The sequence below is a fragment of the Sinocyclocheilus grahami genome, unplaced genomic scaffold, assembly GCF_001515645.1.
Source record: "Sinocyclocheilus grahami isolate Dianchi unplaced genomic scaffold, SAMN03320097.WGS_v1.1 scaffold591.1, whole genome shotgun sequence".
In the NCBI taxonomy this organism is placed as follows: domain Eukaryota; kingdom Metazoa; phylum Chordata; class Actinopteri; order Cypriniformes; family Cyprinidae; genus Sinocyclocheilus; species Sinocyclocheilus grahami.
Genome location: NW_015505770.1, coordinates 646,515 through 665,898, shown reverse-complemented (window position 1 = coordinate 665,898; position 19,384 = coordinate 646,515). Strand labels below are relative to the sequence as shown.

General features: G+C 37.6%; 2 protein-coding genes across 2 annotated transcripts in view; one reads left to right on the top strand and one right to left on the bottom strand.

Moving 5' to 3' along the window:
• The window catches only part of LOC107557175 (GMP synthase [glutamine-hydrolyzing]), a 20,914-nt gene extending 7,196 nt beyond the window's left edge, over positions 1-13,718 (bottom strand). Inside the window, exons 1-12 of the mRNA XM_016240501.1 lie at positions 13,494-13,718; positions 10,012-10,190; positions 8,557-8,671; positions 5,953-6,050; positions 5,719-5,822; positions 5,385-5,578; positions 4,519-4,684; positions 3,037-3,188; positions 2,612-2,785; positions 2,176-2,281; positions 1,417-1,532; positions 1,065-1,190 (exon numbers count right to left, since the gene is read on the bottom strand). Coding sequence (XP_016095987.1) covers positions 1,065-1,190; positions 1,417-1,532; positions 2,176-2,281; positions 2,612-2,785; positions 3,037-3,188; positions 4,519-4,684; positions 5,385-5,578; positions 5,719-5,822; positions 5,953-6,050; positions 8,557-8,671; positions 10,012-10,190; positions 13,494-13,520 — 1,557 coding nt within the window. The 5' untranslated portion in view covers positions 13,521-13,718. The remainder of the gene's footprint in view (positions 1-1,064; positions 1,191-1,416; positions 1,533-2,175; positions 2,282-2,611; positions 2,786-3,036; positions 3,189-4,518; positions 4,685-5,384; positions 5,579-5,718; positions 5,823-5,952; positions 6,051-8,556; positions 8,672-10,011; positions 10,191-13,493) is intronic.
• A 1,535-nt stretch (positions 13,719-15,253) lies between these two features.
• LOC107557157 (acetyl-coenzyme A transporter 1-like) lies at positions 15,254-17,028 on the top strand (the record flags this gene model as incomplete). Its single annotated transcript, XM_016240487.1, has 3 exons — positions 15,254-15,361; positions 15,491-15,496; positions 16,243-17,028. A coding segment is annotated over exon 3 (744 nt), but the record flags the coding sequence as incomplete, so codon positions are not given.
• Positions 17,029-19,384: the final 2,356 nt, after the last annotated feature.

Below are 19,384 nucleotides of genomic sequence, written 5' to 3'. Positions count from 1 at the left end.
CCAGCTGTTCTGACTCAAAGACTATAAGTAAGTTTTTTATATTTAAAGAGTTTTTATATTTTATATATTTAAAGCAATTTTTTTGGGCAGTGTAGAGTAGGGCTTGTTGTTTGTCATTTCTCCAATCACAAATGCAGACATGGTTTTATGTTTACGCAGCGCGATGCAACGCAACGCATAAAAAGACAGTAGAAGTCATTATAATCCATAATTATGTCCCCACTGGATGCAACGAATGCCTCGTTTATAATGGGTTTTCATGTTTTTGAATCATCGCTCCGGCCTGACAGGACATCATCACAGTATGGTACGGGGCGTAACATTTCCGTCTCATGCTTGAGATATTCGGCCAATCACAACGCACTGGATAGCTGGCCAATCACAGCACACCTCGCTTTTTTAGAATGATGAGCTTTGTAAAAATCGACGCGTTTCAGAAAGGCGGAGCATAGAGGAGAAACAATAATGTACAGTATGTGGAAAATCATGTGTTTTTTTAACCTTAAACCGCATAAACACATTTCATTACACCAAATACACAAAATAATGTTCTTTTTAGCAGCATCATATGACCCCTTTAAGTTTTAGATCATAACACTGTCACTAACAACCATTAAAATGGCAGCTGAGGGGAAAGAACACATACCTGGAAATTACTAGTTTTCCAAATAGGTTTCCCCAACTCTCACATTATGCCTTAAAACAAATATGTTAAAAATCATGTACTCCGATAAATTAAGAATTGAGGCAAATAGTAACCTAATAAAACAAGTTTTATTTTACACTGAACGGGCTGCCTCATGGGGGCCCAATATGTTGAGCTCACATGACATTCCAAATACTATTCACTTTATCATAGTAACTCTTTTGCATGTGGAATAAATTAATTAGGGCTGACTACTGAGTGCATTTCTACAATGGCATCTGCAACTGAAAACTGTGTGTCAGCATAAGATCAAGGCCATTGGAACAAACCAAAAAAATTCTGAGCAAGTCATTCATATGCTCACATTATAAATATGCCTGAATGTGACGTGAAAGTAATGGGAGATGACAATGCTTACCTGGACACCGACAGTTTTAATTGGCAGCAGAAAGGCATTCAGTGAATGAAGGCTGGTGATCTGCATGAGTTTCTCTTCCTCCTCATCTGATATGCATGACTTCACTCTCTGAAGAAGGGTGTGTGGCTGAATGGATTGACATTAAAGGATTGAGATTTTATAGCATGCCATATATAACCCAGAGGGGACTCTGGAATGAATGTGTGCTTTCAAGTACCCACTTTCAACTTAATCAGCAAACTTATAGATTTTTTAAGTTGAAGGTAAATTGTTTAAGGTCAGTGTCAATAATTCAGCCAAGAAATAAGCAATCTTTAAACTAGCGCGCACACACACACACACACACACACACCTTTTTGACACTGGCAGAGAAGTCTGTGATGATTTTCAGGATGTTGTTGGTCTCGGCGAAGTCTTTACAGATGTAAGGCTCATCAGCGCAGATCACTCTGATGGCAAGGCCTGGACCTACAACACACAATAAACACAGTTTCAACAAAGGCCACACAAAGTCATTAATATTCACATGTGCATCATACATTCAAAACATACACTACCGTTCAAAAGTGGTCTGTGTGTTTTTTTTGTTTGCATTTTTAAGTTTTTAAAGAAAGTCCCATCAAGGCTGCATAAAGCAAAATTGTCAGCAGCCACATGATCCTTCAGAAATTATTATAATATGCTCTAATATACTTGTGCTGCTATAGTATATTTATGTGGAAACTATGAATCATTTCTTTTAGGATTTTTTGATGAATAGAAAGTTCAAAAGAACAGCATTATTTTAAAATAGAAATATTTCGTTTACCGTCACAATCAATTTAATGCATTGTTTCTGAATAAGAAGCATTAATTTCTTTAGAACTTTTAACCTGTAGTGTAAGATCATTGTACACTCAAAAAGAAACTCTTTGGCTAAACATGATTTAATCGTGGACAGTGGTTCAAAATCACAACTCTAACAGTTTATAGCAAATTTGTTGAAGGCACACACAAAATATACTACCCAACAACTCATGCCATTTATTTGAACTAATTATTAATGAAAGTAAACCAAATTAATTTTTTAATTAAGCAGAAACAGAGATTTGAATGTTTCTGATGGTCTTACCAGGGAAGGGATGTCGGGAGACGATCTCTTCAGGGAGCCCCAGCTCTCGACCTAGTGCTCTCACTTCGTCCTTATGGAAATCCTTCAGTGGTTCGATTACTTTACCCTGAAGGGCAAGGCATTCAGAAGAACCAGCAAACAACTGTTAGGATCAAACCATAATTGAGTTCCTCTAACTTGAAGAGACTCCCTATTGTGTGCCTCTATTCTGGCACACCGCAGGGGGCCCCGAATATACTACAGCCAAATCTATTATAAAACCACTTTCCCTGCTTCAGTTCACCAATGTTGACAAAAGAATCTGTTAAAATGCATACATATAGAAACATTTTATATAGATAAAGTAAAGAGTTACGGGACTATAATGACAGGTTAGACTTGTATTAGGACATGTTGCAAGCATGACTCAACAAGTTTGGTTGATGTTAATCTTTACCTCGTCTCTGAGTTTGCGGATAAGTTCTGTGTCGTTGTGGTGTGTTTTGATAACTTCTGCCTTCCCGCTAGCCAGGTGAGATGCACTCTCAATAAGGTCTGGCCTGAGCGTGCCTTGCGCCAAGAACACATCCTCTGGCTTCAGATTCATCTCTCCGATCACTTCATTTGCAACCTAAGAAAGACAGCAAATTAGAGCCTCATTGTTCTGCTCCATATTTAAGAGACTTTAATGCATCATAATAGGTTTATTCCACAGGCTAAGTATTGTTTGATGTGTACACAAGACATTTTAGGCGAATCAATACTGAAGTCGATAGTTCCCCTCACTAACATCATTACAGGACCACGATAATAATGACATCATCAGTTACTGGTCGAAAAACAGGGTGAGGGCACAGTCAACTACAAACTAGAGCTACACACTTTTACAAACGTATCCCCAATGATCTTCCGTTTCTCTTCTGGATTGGTGGTCATGTTAAGCGTTTTGCTGATGCGTTTTCTGGGTGTGCGATCCTCTTCTGATATTGGAAGGGTTGTTGTGCCGTTGTAAAAGGTGTGCGCTGCGTTTACCACTGTAAAGTGACACAGTGACGTTTTAGTCTCAACACTGAAGTGTGTTTTACTTGATATTGACACAATATATAAAGTTACATAAACTTTAAAGGGATAGTTCAGCCAGAAATTAAAAATTGCTGTTAATTTACTCACTTTCAAGCCATCCAAGATATAGGTGATTTTTAACAGAAACCATGGTCCTTGTTGATTTATAAAATGCAAGTCAATGGCTACCGTCACTTTGAAAGTCAAGAAAAGTATATCAGGCAACACAAAATGTATACCCGTTGCACCTGACAATATATAGATGTTTTATGAAGCGAAACAATCAGTCCGTGCAAGAAACTGAACATTATTTACAGCATTATTACCTGTAATCCACAGGCAAATGGCCCAACCTCAGGCAAATCGCCCAAAGTGATGTCTGGTTCCCAAAAAGAAACATTCTTTTGAACCGGTTATTTTTAGTGACCTGGATGAACCAGTTCATCATATCGGACTGAACCGTCTAAAACAGATCGTGGCTCAAGCAGCACAACTCTACAAGTTATTTAGTCACCTTTATTTATATAGTGCTTAATACAATACAGATTGTGGCATTCAATCAAAACTTACTCCTTACAGTCACTGCAACTTGAAATGAGCCAATATTCCGGCGTATATGATCTTATATGCTGGTTTTTGCTAACTCATTGAGCACTCCAGTTACTCTAATAGCACACTGAACTGTGCATGCCTGAATCGAGCATTTGAATGAAGGGGCGAAATCAAAGTTTTTATGTTATGTAAAAAAGTTAATTAAGATTAGTTTATTCACTTAATATACTTTAGACATGTAAAACATCAACATTTTACATCATTATTGGGTGCTTCATTAATATACTTGCATATACGTTGCATCATCATTTGAACCAATGCATTGAAACAAACTATCCGAAAGAACCAGTTTGCGAAGAAGAATCGGACTTCCTCGTTTGCCTGAGGCTGTGGATTACAGACAATAATGTTATACATAAATTTCAGTTTCTTGCACAGATCGATTGTTTCGCTTCCTTAAACATCTATATAGCATCAGGAGCCACAGGTATTAATTTTGTGTTGCCGGATATGCTTTTTCGACTCAAGTCAACTACATCTTGGTTGGCCTGAGGATGAGTAAATTAACAGCACATTTTCATTTTTGGGTGAACAATCCCTTTAATATTAGTAATAAATGATAATGCATACATAAACTTTAATGAAAGAAAGAAAGAAAAAGAAAGGCTTTTTAATAAAAGGTAATACATTCTAAATAAATAGTTTATGCTAAACTATTTCATTGATTGAAAAGATCCTTCTGAATGTTACCTTTGAGTTTGATGCCGAGTTTAGTCAATGCTTCCTCAACACTCTGACTCTCTCTCTTTCTCATGAAGCCGTTGTCGATGTGAACAGCAATCACTTGCTCCTGATTTAGGGCTTTATTCAGCAGGGCTGTGCACACAGTGGAATCTACACCACCACTCAACAACACCTGCACACATATAAACATACACAGAGATCCTGACTCACTTTGGACTGTAACTGTAAACAAGACATCCACTAAACTCAAATGTTCAAATACACTGAATAAACAGTACACCAGAGAGAAATCTGGGGGAAATACACAGATAATATTACTATAATATTGTGCTCATTAATAGATTAACAATCCAATATAATGCTCAGTTCATGCGCTAGAGAGAAGAACCACTTTGCAGAAGCTCAGGGAGGAAATCACCTTGCTTTAGGAAAGATCACTTTCAAATTGGAATTTTTAATTAGTTGCCACACACACACACACTCACCTGCCCAAGCACTGCCTGAAGCAACAGCAATTAAGAATTAGACAAATTAGAGTTGTAATCACATATGTGCCTTCAACCAAACAAAAGGCCCTTCATAGATCGAGGCGGCCCACATTAACAGTAACATCCACCACACACATGCATGCATATGCTAACCAATTAAATCTAAGCTTTACTAAATAGCAATCTCTTAATTATTATAATTAGAGAATGATGTGCCACTAGAACAGTGCTATTTTAGTATTATGTACCATTATAGGCCTAGTATTTAACATTTTGAATTAGCTTTTAGTTTTATATTTTCAGTTTTTATTTACATTTTAATTTAGTCATTTTGTTTCATTTGATTGTTTTAAATGGCAGGTTGAAGGGGTTTACGGTACTCACCAGAACTTTGGATTTGTCCACCTTCTCTCTGATCTCACTGATGCAGTTCAGCTGACGGTTCTGTACTGTAAAGTTGCTGCTACAGCCAGCAATCTCAAAGAGGAAGTTGCGTAGCATGTCCATCCCCCTCTCAGTCAGATCGACCTCTGGATGAAACTGAGTGCCGTAAAGTTTCTTCTGCTCATTAGCAATGGCTAAGACAGAGATGAAGACGGGAAATGTCTTAAACCACAAACACCCACAGCCATGACAAAGAATCTAGCATCAGAACCACTTTTTTTTTTTTTTGATACAATGCATGTCTAGGAAATATTCTTCAGGTTCGCCTACTCACCGGCGACAATGTTTCCTGACTGTGCAACAACTTTGAAACCATCTGCTACTTTGTCAACACTGTCTCCATGTGTCAGCAGAACATGCTCCTCCTTTTGCAGCCCCCTTGAAACACACAAAAGGGTTTCATCACAAGAAAACTATTAACTACTTTAAAAATCTATAAATGTGAAAAAACGGACATAATAAAGGAAAAAAAACATGGTGCTATCTGACATACTAAAGGGACTTTTACCTGAAGAGCGAGCAGGAATTGTCCAACGCAATGCTGAAAACACCGTCCTCCCTCACACTCTTCCTGTGTACTGTGCCTCCAAAAACTTTATTCATCATCTGGTGAACACAAAAAATAAATCAATAAATAATATTTATTATGCTCTTTTGAATGTTCGAATTATCAAACAATTCTGAAAAAAAATGTTCCACAGTTTCCACAAAAAATATTAAAGTGCCCCATTATGCCATTTCGAATATTGCCTTTTATGCAGTGTGTAATATAGCTGTCTGTGAATGTAAACATTCTGCAATGTTGTGAAGCTGACAGTGCACGGTAAATAAAAATATTGTTTCTCAAAAAAATAAGAATCGACTCTGAATCACCTAAACGAGTCGTCAGGAATTCAAATCCCACTTCCGTGACGGCTACACATCACAGGGTAACACATTTGCATAATGCCCGTTCAAGGTTGGCCCGCCGGGAACAACTTGACCTGCCCTCAAAAACTGTAGCTTGTTACTGGCGCCTAATGTCAACTAGGTGCTGCACGATATATCGAAATTATCAAAATATCGCAAATATAAATAATCGCAATATGCATATCGCAAGGGCATGCAATATCTGAATCATTTTAATAATAGGCTACTTAAATCAAATTGTTGCAAAAGGTCAAAGTTTTAGTTCGACGTATATAGCAGAGAATTGCTTGATGTTAAAAAGAGTTAAGTGCAATAAGTTACAGAAAACAACTCTTTGCCGTCTCGTCTTGCTGTCTGACTCACACCTAAAGCGTGCGCACAAGCCGCATCTCGCACAGCGTATCTTCAGTTCTTCCGCACACGTACAAAGCGTTCGAACACACACACACACACACCCAGAGAGACGCGTTTGACACGGCACGCGAACACCGAGTTGATTCGTCTTTCGCATCTCCTCATGTTTGAACAGACACATGGAATTGTCAATAGTACCCGTCTCAACGATCATTCTCATAAACGCAGTCGGTTATGTTTTAAATGAATGTAAACAGCTGAGAAAGAAATCGGATTTGTATCATTATAGGCTACTGGATCTGTGCAGTCGGTTTTAAAGGGACGGCAGCCTATAAATACGTGCTGCTGAATGTGTCACTAATGTTAATCAAACAACAAAACAGCTATAACAAAGATTAATCTAAATTTAATTCATACAGTGAACATTATGCAGTGTTATTTCACACCTAATTATTAAATTTATGTACCTGAATACTACTGTTTATATTATCTATGCTTGTAAATTGTGCATTTCTTTTTTTTTTCTTTTGTTTTTACTGACTGTTCACTTGCCTTTAATCATGTTTGAACTATCTCAGACTATAGTTTTTGCTGTGGCATATGAAGAAGTACTTAAAGTGTATGGAAAGCAAAGTTACAATGATATAAAATTAGTGTCATTAATTTTTTTTTGTTTGCATGTTCACACTGATGTTAAAATGACATTTTCTGATTTGTGACATTACTTTTTATGTAATGCTAAAACACTGCTGGTCATTTTCAGAAGTTGTAGTGATTCTTTCTTTTACAAGAAAGAATGTGAAACAAATTGGTTATATAATTTTCATTTTTAAATATTTTAAAATATAATTTAAATTGATTTTACACACTTTAAGCAATATCGTATCGCATATCGAATATCGCATTTTTCTTCAATATCGCACAGCCCCACTAATGTCAACTAATGCAGAAACGTATAATACTACCTATCGTACTTCATGGCAGCAAACGTTTTTACCTTCACTTGGCATTCTGATACAGTTCCCACATGTGCACCTAAATAAATTATAACAATGACGCTTGCGAATTAGCGTCTGGTTGATCAACTAGACGCTTCATCATCAGAATCGGGCTCGAATTTCTAAGGTAAAATCGATACCATCTTTTCTCTCAATACATTCTTTCCGAAGCTGTCATTCAGTTATGGCAATGGGCGTTTCGTTTCCGACATGCGCTGTACGCTGTAGATCAATAACAAAGGACTGGGTCATCTGACCAATCAAAGCAGAGTAAGCTCATGGAAAGGAGGGGTTTAGAGAGCATGATTCTTTGAACTGCTTCATATGAATCATATACGAATCATTGAGCAATGCAGTGAAATTAAATGTATATTATGGGAAAACAAAAGTGTAATGTAAACCTGTTGTAGGAGCCTCCCAAAACAATATTAGGAACCTTAAAAATGGCATAATAGGGACACTTTAAGCAGCACAACTGTTTTCAACATTGATAATAATAAGAAATCTTTCTTGAGCACCAAATCAGTATATTCAAATGATTTCTGAAGGATCATGTGACACTGAAGACTGGAGCAATGGCTGCCGAAAATTCAGTTTAAGTAATAATTGCATTTCAAAATATATTGAAATAGACCATTTATTTTAAATTGTAATAAACAATATTTCTGTTTTACTGTATTTCTGATCAAATAAATGCAGCCTTGGGGAGCATAAAATATTTTTTTTTTTAAATCATGCCAACCTCAAACGCTTGATTGGTACTGTATATTATCAATCTGATTTATGACGATTATGATTATTATATAATAATTATTAATAACAATTATTGTCATTGCTAATTCGCTTCTCACCTGCATTCCATAGCAGATACCAAGAACTGGTTTTCCGATGGTGAATATGGCTGGATCAAACCAGGGTGCATCTTCAGCATAGACAGAGTTTGGCCCTCCGGATATAATAATGGCCCTTACATTGGAGAAAATAATTTGATATACACATTATAAACCAATTTACATTAACCAAAACATAATTTCAAAAATCTCAAGCGGCTGAGAAAAATGGAAAGAGTCTGTCTGTCTGTTGAATCACTGAGACTAGGCAAGTTCTAATGCAAAGGCCAGATCATCTAAGCCACTTATCTCTCCAACTTGTGGGTTATTCTGTCCTTCTATCAGCCACATTCTGTCTCTCAATGTTCACAGCTTCCGGTAAACACAACAGCTTTGTTTCCTTTTATGTCCTCACAGGTGGAATGCACAGCACCTCACACTGTGTTCTCTCAAGGACAGACCAACTAACAAAAACCAATATGACTGTTTATCTTCAGCAATTGGTGCATTACAAATTTCTAGAATAGTTGCAGGTAGGGCTGCACGATAAATCGTATGCGATATTTAACAGCATCTTGTCAGTAAAGCCATTCTGTAATCAGCGGTAAATCTCCATCACGTGCGGGCTTTCACATTGAGCAGCATTAACGACACAGAGCCGTTGTTCACCGACAAGCTGAGCAAAACCACGATCGTATTTTGCCCATGTTTTGCGCAGCTTGTCGGTGAACAATGGCTCTGTGTAGTTAATGCTGCTCAATGTGAAAGCCCGCAGGTGATGGAAATTTATCGCTGATTAAAGAACCGGCTTTACTGACAAGATGCGCGTTAACTATCGCATGCGGTTTATCGTGCAGCCCTAGTTGCAGGTCTTAAAAGAGAAGCTGGGTGATTGTAACTGTACAATAAAAAAAATTAGTTTGCGGTCCTCAATAATGCATTCAACCAAACTTTTAAACATAGAAAAATGTCTTTAACTTGGAAAATACAATGACTGAGTTAATTTTATCAGAAGTGTACACGGTCTTCATTTACAACACCTAAAGCACACAACGACTCCAATAAAACCTGATCACAATAAATTACAAGCTTTAGGCTTTGCTGCACCGCACAACTGCTGTTTGATAAGACTTGAAATAGAATGGACAAAAACATACACCTATAGCTAACCATTCAACTTTTACGACCCAATAGCAGTGCGTTCCCCGTTAACCACAAGTTCAAAGTTTCAAACTAAGAAAATGAAGCCATGAAGCAAAACTACAAGCAATGAAGGTTAATCATTCTGATGTCTTCTGCTTTTAAAGGAAGAAGGCTTTTGATTCACAGAATGTTAGTTAGTTCAGTTACCAAAGCCGATCGGTTACCATATCAGACATTTCTACTTTGCAATTCAATTAGGTTTCCCTGGTACTTTTTAACATGAGAACCAAACAGCATCTACTGCTACATCTATCTTGGCACCGATGGGCTCACCTGAAACCCTGCTCTCTGATGGCGAAGGCTGGCGTCTCCAAAGGCAGAATCTCAGACTGGACAAACAGCTCTCGTACCCGCCTGTCAATCACTTTCCCATACTGTGCTCCTGCATCTAGGATCACCACGGCACCCTCGTAGGAACATAAACCATCTTTAGGCTCTCCGATGATATCCAGCTGCAGATACAAACACACAAATAGCACAATGAACAACAAACATTACATCATTCCCCAAGCTAAGCAAGTAAAATGCTACTAATTAAATGTGTGATGCATTTAAAGGCGCATGTGTGCATGTGACTGGAGACTAAAGATGTGCTGCTTCTGATAAATCAGTCACACGAGTCACGGGAAGGTGATGTCCTGTGTAGTGCATATAGGCCTAAGCATTACTGCCTGACCCTGCACACTGCGAATGAATGCACACACAGAAATGTTATGGAGTCATTTCTAAAAATTTGTGATATCAGGCAAGTTGATTGATAGGCAAAAATTTGGTCATTTCAGGCCAGTTTGGTTATATTACATATAATTAATTATCCCCATCTTATTAAATATCTAATACAATTTTATGATCATATTTATATATTAAATATTAATAAATAATATAATGGGCAGCTAGCCAGCTCTTTAGATATCATGTTGGCATCAACCACTACTATATATATTTTTTATTTTATAAAACTGCCTATGGTTGGTCAAGTTCCTGTAGGTTTCTATATTATTATACATTTTATTATTATATAGGATAAGTATACAAAACAGCAGAGGTGTAAAGTATTTGAGTAAATGTAGGCCTAATTAATATTACTGTACTTGAGTATCTTTATTGGATACTCTGTAGATTTACTGAGAGAGTATCAAAGATATTAGCAACTTTTACTCTCTACTTCACTACATTTTTTAGTAAGTATCTGTACTCTTTACTCCACTACATTTGTAATGAGTGTTGCAATTACACATTACATTTTGCATGACATCTAGTTTTTTCTGCAGCAGTATATTTTATTATCACCAACTACAGGGCACTGAAAGTACTTTATCTTGTGCGTTTTGCCCTTACTCGCCCAAACTTGTCAACAAGGCTACTTTATGTGAATGCCTTAGCAATGGCAACGAGGCCGAACTCAACTCATCCAGTGCAATTAGGCTTTGACTTTTTAATTTTACTTAATGTTATTTTTTCACTGTTCTTCTGTATTCTTATCCTGTTATTTTTGTAAAAGTACCATAAACAAATTAAACAAAAAATAAAAACTACTTAACATTATTTTAATTATCCGTTATACTGAAGACACCTTTTTGAAGCATAGTGTTTTTGTAATTTTTGAGGCGTTTAGTTTTATTCTGGTTTTCGAAAATTAACAAATCAACTCTTTCTTGTTTTTCACTGGCTAGTCTCTTTGAATAGTGCATCTTTGAGCCTATATTTAGTATAAGTAAAATACTTAAGTACTGTTAAAATCAGACTTTTACTCAAGTTGTTTTGAAATTGGTGACTTGTAACTTGTAGTGGAGTAATTTTCACTGTAAGGTAGTGCCTGCACTTTAAAGGTAGGGTATGTAATTTTTCAAAAACACTTTAGAAAACTGATTCGGGCCGAAAAGCAAAACAAACTTGTAGCCAATCAGCAATAAGGGGCGTGTCTACTCGTGATGTGGAGGAGAGAGCTTTCAGTGCATGGGACGGACATGCACTGAAAGAAAGATAGCGACAGAAAGATAGAGATGGCGGATTAAAAAAAAAACAAAAGAGGAAAACGTCTGCAGAACGATAAGGCAAGAAGTAGGACCCGTGTAAATATCGGATCAGCTTTCCAGTGCTGGAGAGAACTCAAGGAGCGGAGGCCTGTGATCGGACGCCGAGGTTGCTTTGTTTCTTCTCAATAGGTGAGTAACACCGTGTCTACAACAGCTAAAGTCTGCCTACACTGGACGTGATCAAACGACCGTTGAAAACCATTTTAAATTTGTGTCAGCACGTCATAAATAGAACCTGGCAGCAGTTTTCTGTCGGGGATTTGTTGCGCCGCGCCGCTCACGTCCGATGTAGACACGGTGTAACATTGGTTTTCCTTTGTTTCACAGAACTAATCGTTGCCTGGGTTGCGTACGTATATGTGGGGCGGAGCTATCAAAATAGGGGCAAGACCCTTTTGGGGTAGGGGCGTGTTTGTTTTGGTGATTTCAAATATCAACATTGGCTACCAGAAATCGCTTACCCTGCCTTTAACTCAGGTATGGTTTTTCTAGGCTCTCTTTACACCTCTGCAAAATAGGGTGTATATACTTATATATATATCAAGATGAGCAATTCCTGCACAAGGATCAAAATTGTATAAATTCACTTCAATTTAAAAAAAAAAAAAAAAAAAATGTATATATATTTTACACTTTATTATTATATGGCCTCAAAATATGGAGTATCAAATATGACAAGATGAGCAATTCCAGCAAAAGGATAAAAAACTTTTAAATTCTAAAGAAAATGCTAACAACACAATCAAAAATTGACGCTTGAGGGATGGACAGTATATACTTGTACTAAACCATATATGGACCCTTGAGCAATTCTTGAACATCAATCAGAACTTTTTAGATTCTAAACACAAGATCAGCGAAGTAAAAATTGATCAGCCATTATATACACCAGTAAAGACAGATAAAGTGCATACTACAAAAGCATGCATCTCTCACTATAGTTTATAAGTACGAAACGCTCCCACGTGGTTTGCGAGTGCACGACAACAGCACTTTCTGACTGACTCCAGCACAGCAGCACGAACTCAAAACTGTAGAAAACGCCGGTAAACGGCGATTAAAGTTTTTATAATGAACACTTGAACGAGTGCAAACATGAACCGGTGTGCAAAGATAAAACAAATAGCAAACATGGCCAATCTCCAGTATGAAAACGCACTGGCCTGTACACCAGTCACAGCTCATAATAGCTTGTTAACACAAACCAGCCCAACTTTTCAGTTTGCCCTACTTAAATGTAAAAAAGGATCAATCTTTTCAGCTGCGTGAAACTCAACAGTGTTTCACTGGTGGCTGTTCATTTCAGCCACAGCTCCGAACCCTCATTAGCCACAGCAGCTCAGCTTGTCACATCGATTGTGGCTAACTAGCATTAGCTTGTGCGCGATAGCCCGGCTAACTGAACGCGCATGCTGCTATTTCTCAGGGCTGCTCGCGGGTGAGCCTCTGAGCTTCGCCCGGGGCGTGCAATGATCTCATACCACGACATCGTCCAGGTGGAGTGCTGTAGGCATGGGCAGACAGTACAAATTCACCATATTACCAAATATGCCTTAATAAAGGTACAACGATAAGTCACAGCAATACACCCCGGCTCCAAGTTTCCAGGCGCAGACAGGGCCGCGTGTGAACGGGAGTACCGGTGGCGAGCACCAGTGATAACCACAAGGACGGGTAGAGCAGTTTGGGTTCTGTACATGCTTAGGCCGGTTTACTGACCTTGCTCTCCCCGTTGCACAGCGCCATGAATGTGTGATGTGGAGCGGACAGTCCTGTCTTGCCGTGTTTGTGTGGTGAGCGTGTTCTCAGCGGCTCCTCTCTCTTCCGTGTGATCGTTGACGGTGTCACCCACTCGCCTGCTGGCCGCTTACTACTACAGCAGCAGCAGCTCCGCACCCCTGCACCTCTGCCTGCTCGAGGTATGCGATTGCTGATAGGGAGGAGTTTGACGTTGAGACTCGGAGAAAAGTTTCTGTTGGCTGGGGGCCGCCAGTGGGCATGGGAATCCTAATAACGATTCTTTTAGTACCTTTGAAAGAAGAAATATTTGGGGAAATACACCCGAATAAACTATGTTGATATCATTTCAGATTTGATCCGAACAGATATGACGGATAATAAATGCATTGGCAACACTTTATTTGTTAACAAGTAACTATGCAGGAAGTAATAGGTAGTACTACATTAACACTTAACTTAATGTTATTAACTAATAGAGAAGCAAGATTAACTAAGCAGTAAGTAGTAGCAAATTTAGGACAAAGGTAGTTCCTTTATAAATAAAATAAAAATATCCTCATTGAGAACTACTTGGGAACTATGACCAATTAATAAAGAATAACCAATTAATCACTAATCACAACAAAAAGTGAACGCTTAAAAGTGAACAATTGGGTTCTTTGTGGAAACTAATTTATGAATATGATATCCCCCAAATACAGGTTGAAATTGTGACTACTACTCTTACCAAAGGCTGGATGTTCTCTGTTTATTTCAAACAAAAACATAAAATGATAATACAAAATAATTCATTTAAAAATGTTAATAATTAGGAAGTGATTGAACTAGTTTGTGTCAGTTCAGTATGTCTCCGACTCCAAAAGACCTATAGCTTTAGTGACAGTAGGCTGGGGACGACTTTTCTTGAATATAAATAATGATGTTCTCTTGACAAAAACAATTCACATCCTTAATGAAGGAAACGACTGCATTTATATTGTGTTAAGCACAAAACCGCATATTCCAGATTACAGTGTCTGGTAAAATATCACGTAAGCTTTATAGTAATGTGGTCTTGTTTGGGCAAGAAAACAGAATTCAACAATTGATTAAATAAATGAAAACTGGCCTGAATGAGTTCTAAGAAAATGGCAGTAACTCTGGCTGCTAATGGATAAAGTCTGAGTTAGTTTACACGCACATTTCTGGTCACATGCCTTTATTCAACATTTTCAGTCACATGCATTTAAACCTTTTTACTGATTCCACACTGCTTCACACACTGCACATACAGTCATTCATTATATCTGTAGAGAGGAAATGGGGGATGTCCTTTTTCACAGTGAAAGCATAAAATGGCTCATAAGAAAGAGCACAAACAACACAGTGCTTTGTATTTTTAAAGATCAACATTAGTAATAGTACAACAACCAGGTGTCAAATAGCATATGAGCACTGATAAGTTACATTATATATGTGTGTATCATTTAAATAAGGAAAAAAGTTATGCTGAGCATAGACAACACATTGCTTTCTTCCAGTTTTTCTCTCGGTTTATTTTTCTTTTTCTTTCAATTTATGGCTGCTGTACTAATTACACACTGCATCTGTGGCCTTGTGTGAAGCAACATAAGAAACTTCTCTCAAAAATAAATAAATAAATTAATAAACTTTTCAAAGTTCCATGGGCAGAATATTTACTCTCTGTAAATTACATGAAACATGAAACTAAGCGGAACTAAAACAGGCGCTGTAAGACACGTCTGCTGAAGCATTCGGACACATTTTACTGACGCACCGCTCCGGCTTCCTTCTCATTTTAGCAGTCAGGTGTACTAACTGTGGTTCCCGGCGGATTGAAAAACTAGGTATACTGTATATTTATGCACATATATTTATGTCTCAGTAAGGTGCTGCTTATCTGAAGTCAAGGAACCGTGTGTTTTTTTCATTTTGTTCATTGAAGTCTTGACTTGTCTTGTGGAATGTCATCATAGTGCAAGGTAACCGTGAATCAGTGTTTTTTCTGCTTCTTTACCAGCTCATGCTTATGTGGTTCTTTCGTTCGGAGTATGTTCGTTAATCAAAACGTGTCGCATGATAAAGTCTCTGAGCTGATGTTATTTGTTTTGTTTACTCAGCTTTACGTGACAAGAATCAGAACTAGTTAGCTATTTTTTTATTAATCATTTATGTGTTTCGTTAATTGGTTTCATGTTCGAGAGGCTTCTCTGGAGTGGAATACACATTCTTTCCCCAGTCTTTATGGTTTTGGAATAGTATAGTAATACTGTTATAGTAAACTAAAAGCATAAAAACATTTTTGGTATTTGAAACAAAACAAATGCTAACTGAAACAAGTCTTAAAAACTATTTTTATGTTATGTTATGTTATCCTAAACTAACCTCTGCTAGTTGCCAAGACTTGGAATTTCTCATTTTTATTTAGTAAATATATGTACTAAAATAATAGACTAAAACAGAAATAAAAGTGAATGCATAGGCTATATACATAAAAAAAAAATATATATATATATAATAATAAAACTGTCTGTTAAAACTGCTGAAATTAAGTAATTTACAAAGAAAACAAAATCTTAAAATAAATACTAATTCGTTGTATTAAAATAATAATAATAGGATCTCAATGATACCAATATAACACTGCTTCCAATAACGTTATGCAATTCACTTTTTTCACAGACTCATTGGTGCAGCTGGTTTATTTATTTATTTATTTTACACACAGGTGTTTTGAGGACATATCTGGATTGATGCCCGGCAGGTTAAGATGGAACTGTCTGAATCTGTTACACACAAGAACGGGAGGCTGCGGAAGCCTGTGGTGTCCAACTCTGATATGGGTGAAAGAGAATCCAAGCTAGAAGTGGAGTGTGACGAGGAGACTCTTCTACCAAACTCAGTCAGGGCTGATGGACAGGCGAAAGCGTGTCACGGGATCAAAGGAGAACTAGGCAATGTGGCCCTGTTATTGTTTTTGTATGTGCTTCAGGGCATTCCCTTAGGCTTGGCCGGGAGCATCCCTCTCATCATGCAGAGTAAGAACGTTAGCTACAAGGACCAGGCCTATTTTAGCTTCGTCTTTTGGCCCTTCAGTCTAAAGCTGTTCTGGGCTCCCCTGGTGGACTCGCTGTACCTGCGGCAGTTTGGCAGGAGGAAGTCGTGGCTGGTGCCCACTCAGTACCTGCTGGGTCTTTTTATGCTTTACCTGTCAGTCACGGTTGATGCAATGCTTCAGACAGATGGACAGAGTGGGCCAGATGTGATCGCACTGACAGCAGTCTTCTTCGTGCTGGCTTTCCTCGCAGCCACGCAAGATATTGCCGTTGATGGCTGGGCTTTGACTATGCTGTCCAGGGAGAATGTGGGTTATGCTTCCACTTGTAACTCTGTGGGTCAGACGGCTGGATACTTCCTAGGAAATGTGTTGTTTCTGGCTCTGGAGTCTGCTGATTTCTGCAACAAGTATCTGAGGTTTGAGCCTCAGGAACGGGGCATTGTAACACTCTCAGGTATATTTTTACATTTTCAAATTTTTTTTTTTTTAATGAATTAATATTTTTATTCAACAAGAATGCATTCAAATGAACAAATGTGACAGTAAAATCTTTGTACATTGTTACAACACATTTTCATTTGAAATAAGTCTTGTTTTTTGATCGTTCTGTTCATAAATGAATCCTGAAAGAAAACGTTTCCACACCTTCCACAAAAATATGAAGCAACACAACAATATTTAACATTAATAATAACAACAAATATTTATTGAGCGCCAGATCAGCCTAATAGAATGATTTCTAAATGATCATGTGACACTGAAGAGTGCAGTAATGGCTGCTGAAAACTCAGCTTTGCAATCACAGGAATAAATTATTTTTTGAAAAAACTAATTTCACAATATTAGAGTTTTTTACTTTTTAATTAAATGCAGCTTTGGTGGGCATAAGGCAAAAAACATGAAACATTTTATATTTAAGTATATACATATATATTTAGGGTACCTTAACTTGCCTTGCTAAAGAAGCTGAGGGTAAAGGTGATGGATTGGCCAAGCATGTGCATCCTCAAACGGAAGGTGGAGGAGTTCAAGGTCTCTAACATCCACCAGCTCCATGATGTCGTCATGGAGGAGTGGAAGAGGACTCCAGTGGCAACCTGTGAAGCTCTGGTGAACTCCATGCCCAAGAGGGTTAAGGCAGTGCTGGAAAATAATGGTGGCCACACAAAATATTGACACTTTGGGCCCAATTTGGACATTTTCATTTAGGGGTGTACTTACTTTTGTGGCCAGCGGTTTAGACATTAATGGCTGTGTGTTGAGTTATTTTGAGGGGACAGCAAATTTACACTGTTATACAAACTGTACACTCACTACTTTACATTGTAGCAAAGTGTAATTTCTTCAGTGTTGTCACATGAAAGGATATAATAAAATATTTACAAAAATGTGAGGGGTGTACTCACTTCTGTGAGATACTGTGTGTGTATATATATATATTTATATTATGGGTGCAACGGTTCAACTTACACATGGTTCGGTTTGTGTCACGGTTTCGGTACGGTTCGGTATGTGCTATATTTAGGGGAAAAACTATATTGTCAAATAAAAATAATGAAGATAACAAATAATCTAACAAGCAACAGCACAAATAAATACAATAGAGCAAAGATACAAATAAAATAAACAGTGCTTTTCAGGTTTTTTAGGTAGGTCTAACTTCGTTTTTAGGTACAGAAATTGAATAAAGTAATCAAATGTGAAATAACATTGCATATTTGACTGTATAAATTAAAGATTAATCCTTATTAAAGTTACAAAAGTTACTCAATCAAGAGCAGTGAGTGATTTCCGTGTTGTTGCTGTTTGATTAAAGGGGTCATATGATGTTGCTAAAAAGAACATTATTTGGTGTAATGAAATGTGTTTATGCGGTTTAAGGTAAAAAAACCCCCATTATTTTCCACATACTGTACATTATCGTTTCTCCTCTCTGGCCCAGCTTTTTAAAAAAATTATTTTTTTATTTATTTAATTTTTTTTTAACAAAGTTCATCGGTCTGAAAAGCAAGGTGTGCTGTGATTGGCCAGCTATCCAGTGCGTTGTGATTGGCCGAATACCTCAAGCGTGTGACAGAAATGTTACGCATCTACCATACTGTGATGATGCCCTGTCCGGGCGGAGCGACGAGACAAAAACATGAAAACCCATTATAAACGAGGCATTCGTTGCATCCAGTTGGGACATAATTATAAAATTAAAATAGCATCATATGACCCCTTTAACATTAAGAAAGTGCTGTCACTTTAAAAGAACGCACTGATACTGTATGTTCAGCCGACTATCTGCTAGGATACTCACCAAGATGGGCATTTTGACACAATTTTTGTGTGAATTTGTCCATTCAAGCACAATACTTCAAAGAGAGCTTAATATTTGCGCGCGTTCTGAGATGTGAGTTCACGTCTTCTGGCTCTTTAATATTTAAAATGGCCAGAGGCTTAAATGAGTTTAGTTTAAACACATATAGTAACGTGTGCTGTTCAGGTCTCACCTGCGTTATCAACACGTGATGACGGCATATATGACAGTTTGTTAGAGTGACTGGTTTGTCCACGTATTGTTTTTTTTTTTCTCTCTCATCTCTCTTGTTGTAATGTATTGGGAAGCCAGAATTTGTATCCATCAACAGAAACATGCATTAGCCCAACTCTAACAAACCACGTTACAGATGCATTGTCAGATATAAGTTGAACCGCGGTCCTAGTGCATGCCGAACCGTACGGTTTGATTTTTTTTAACCGAGAACAGTTGCACCCCTAATATACATACATATACATACATATATATATATATATATATATGTATGTA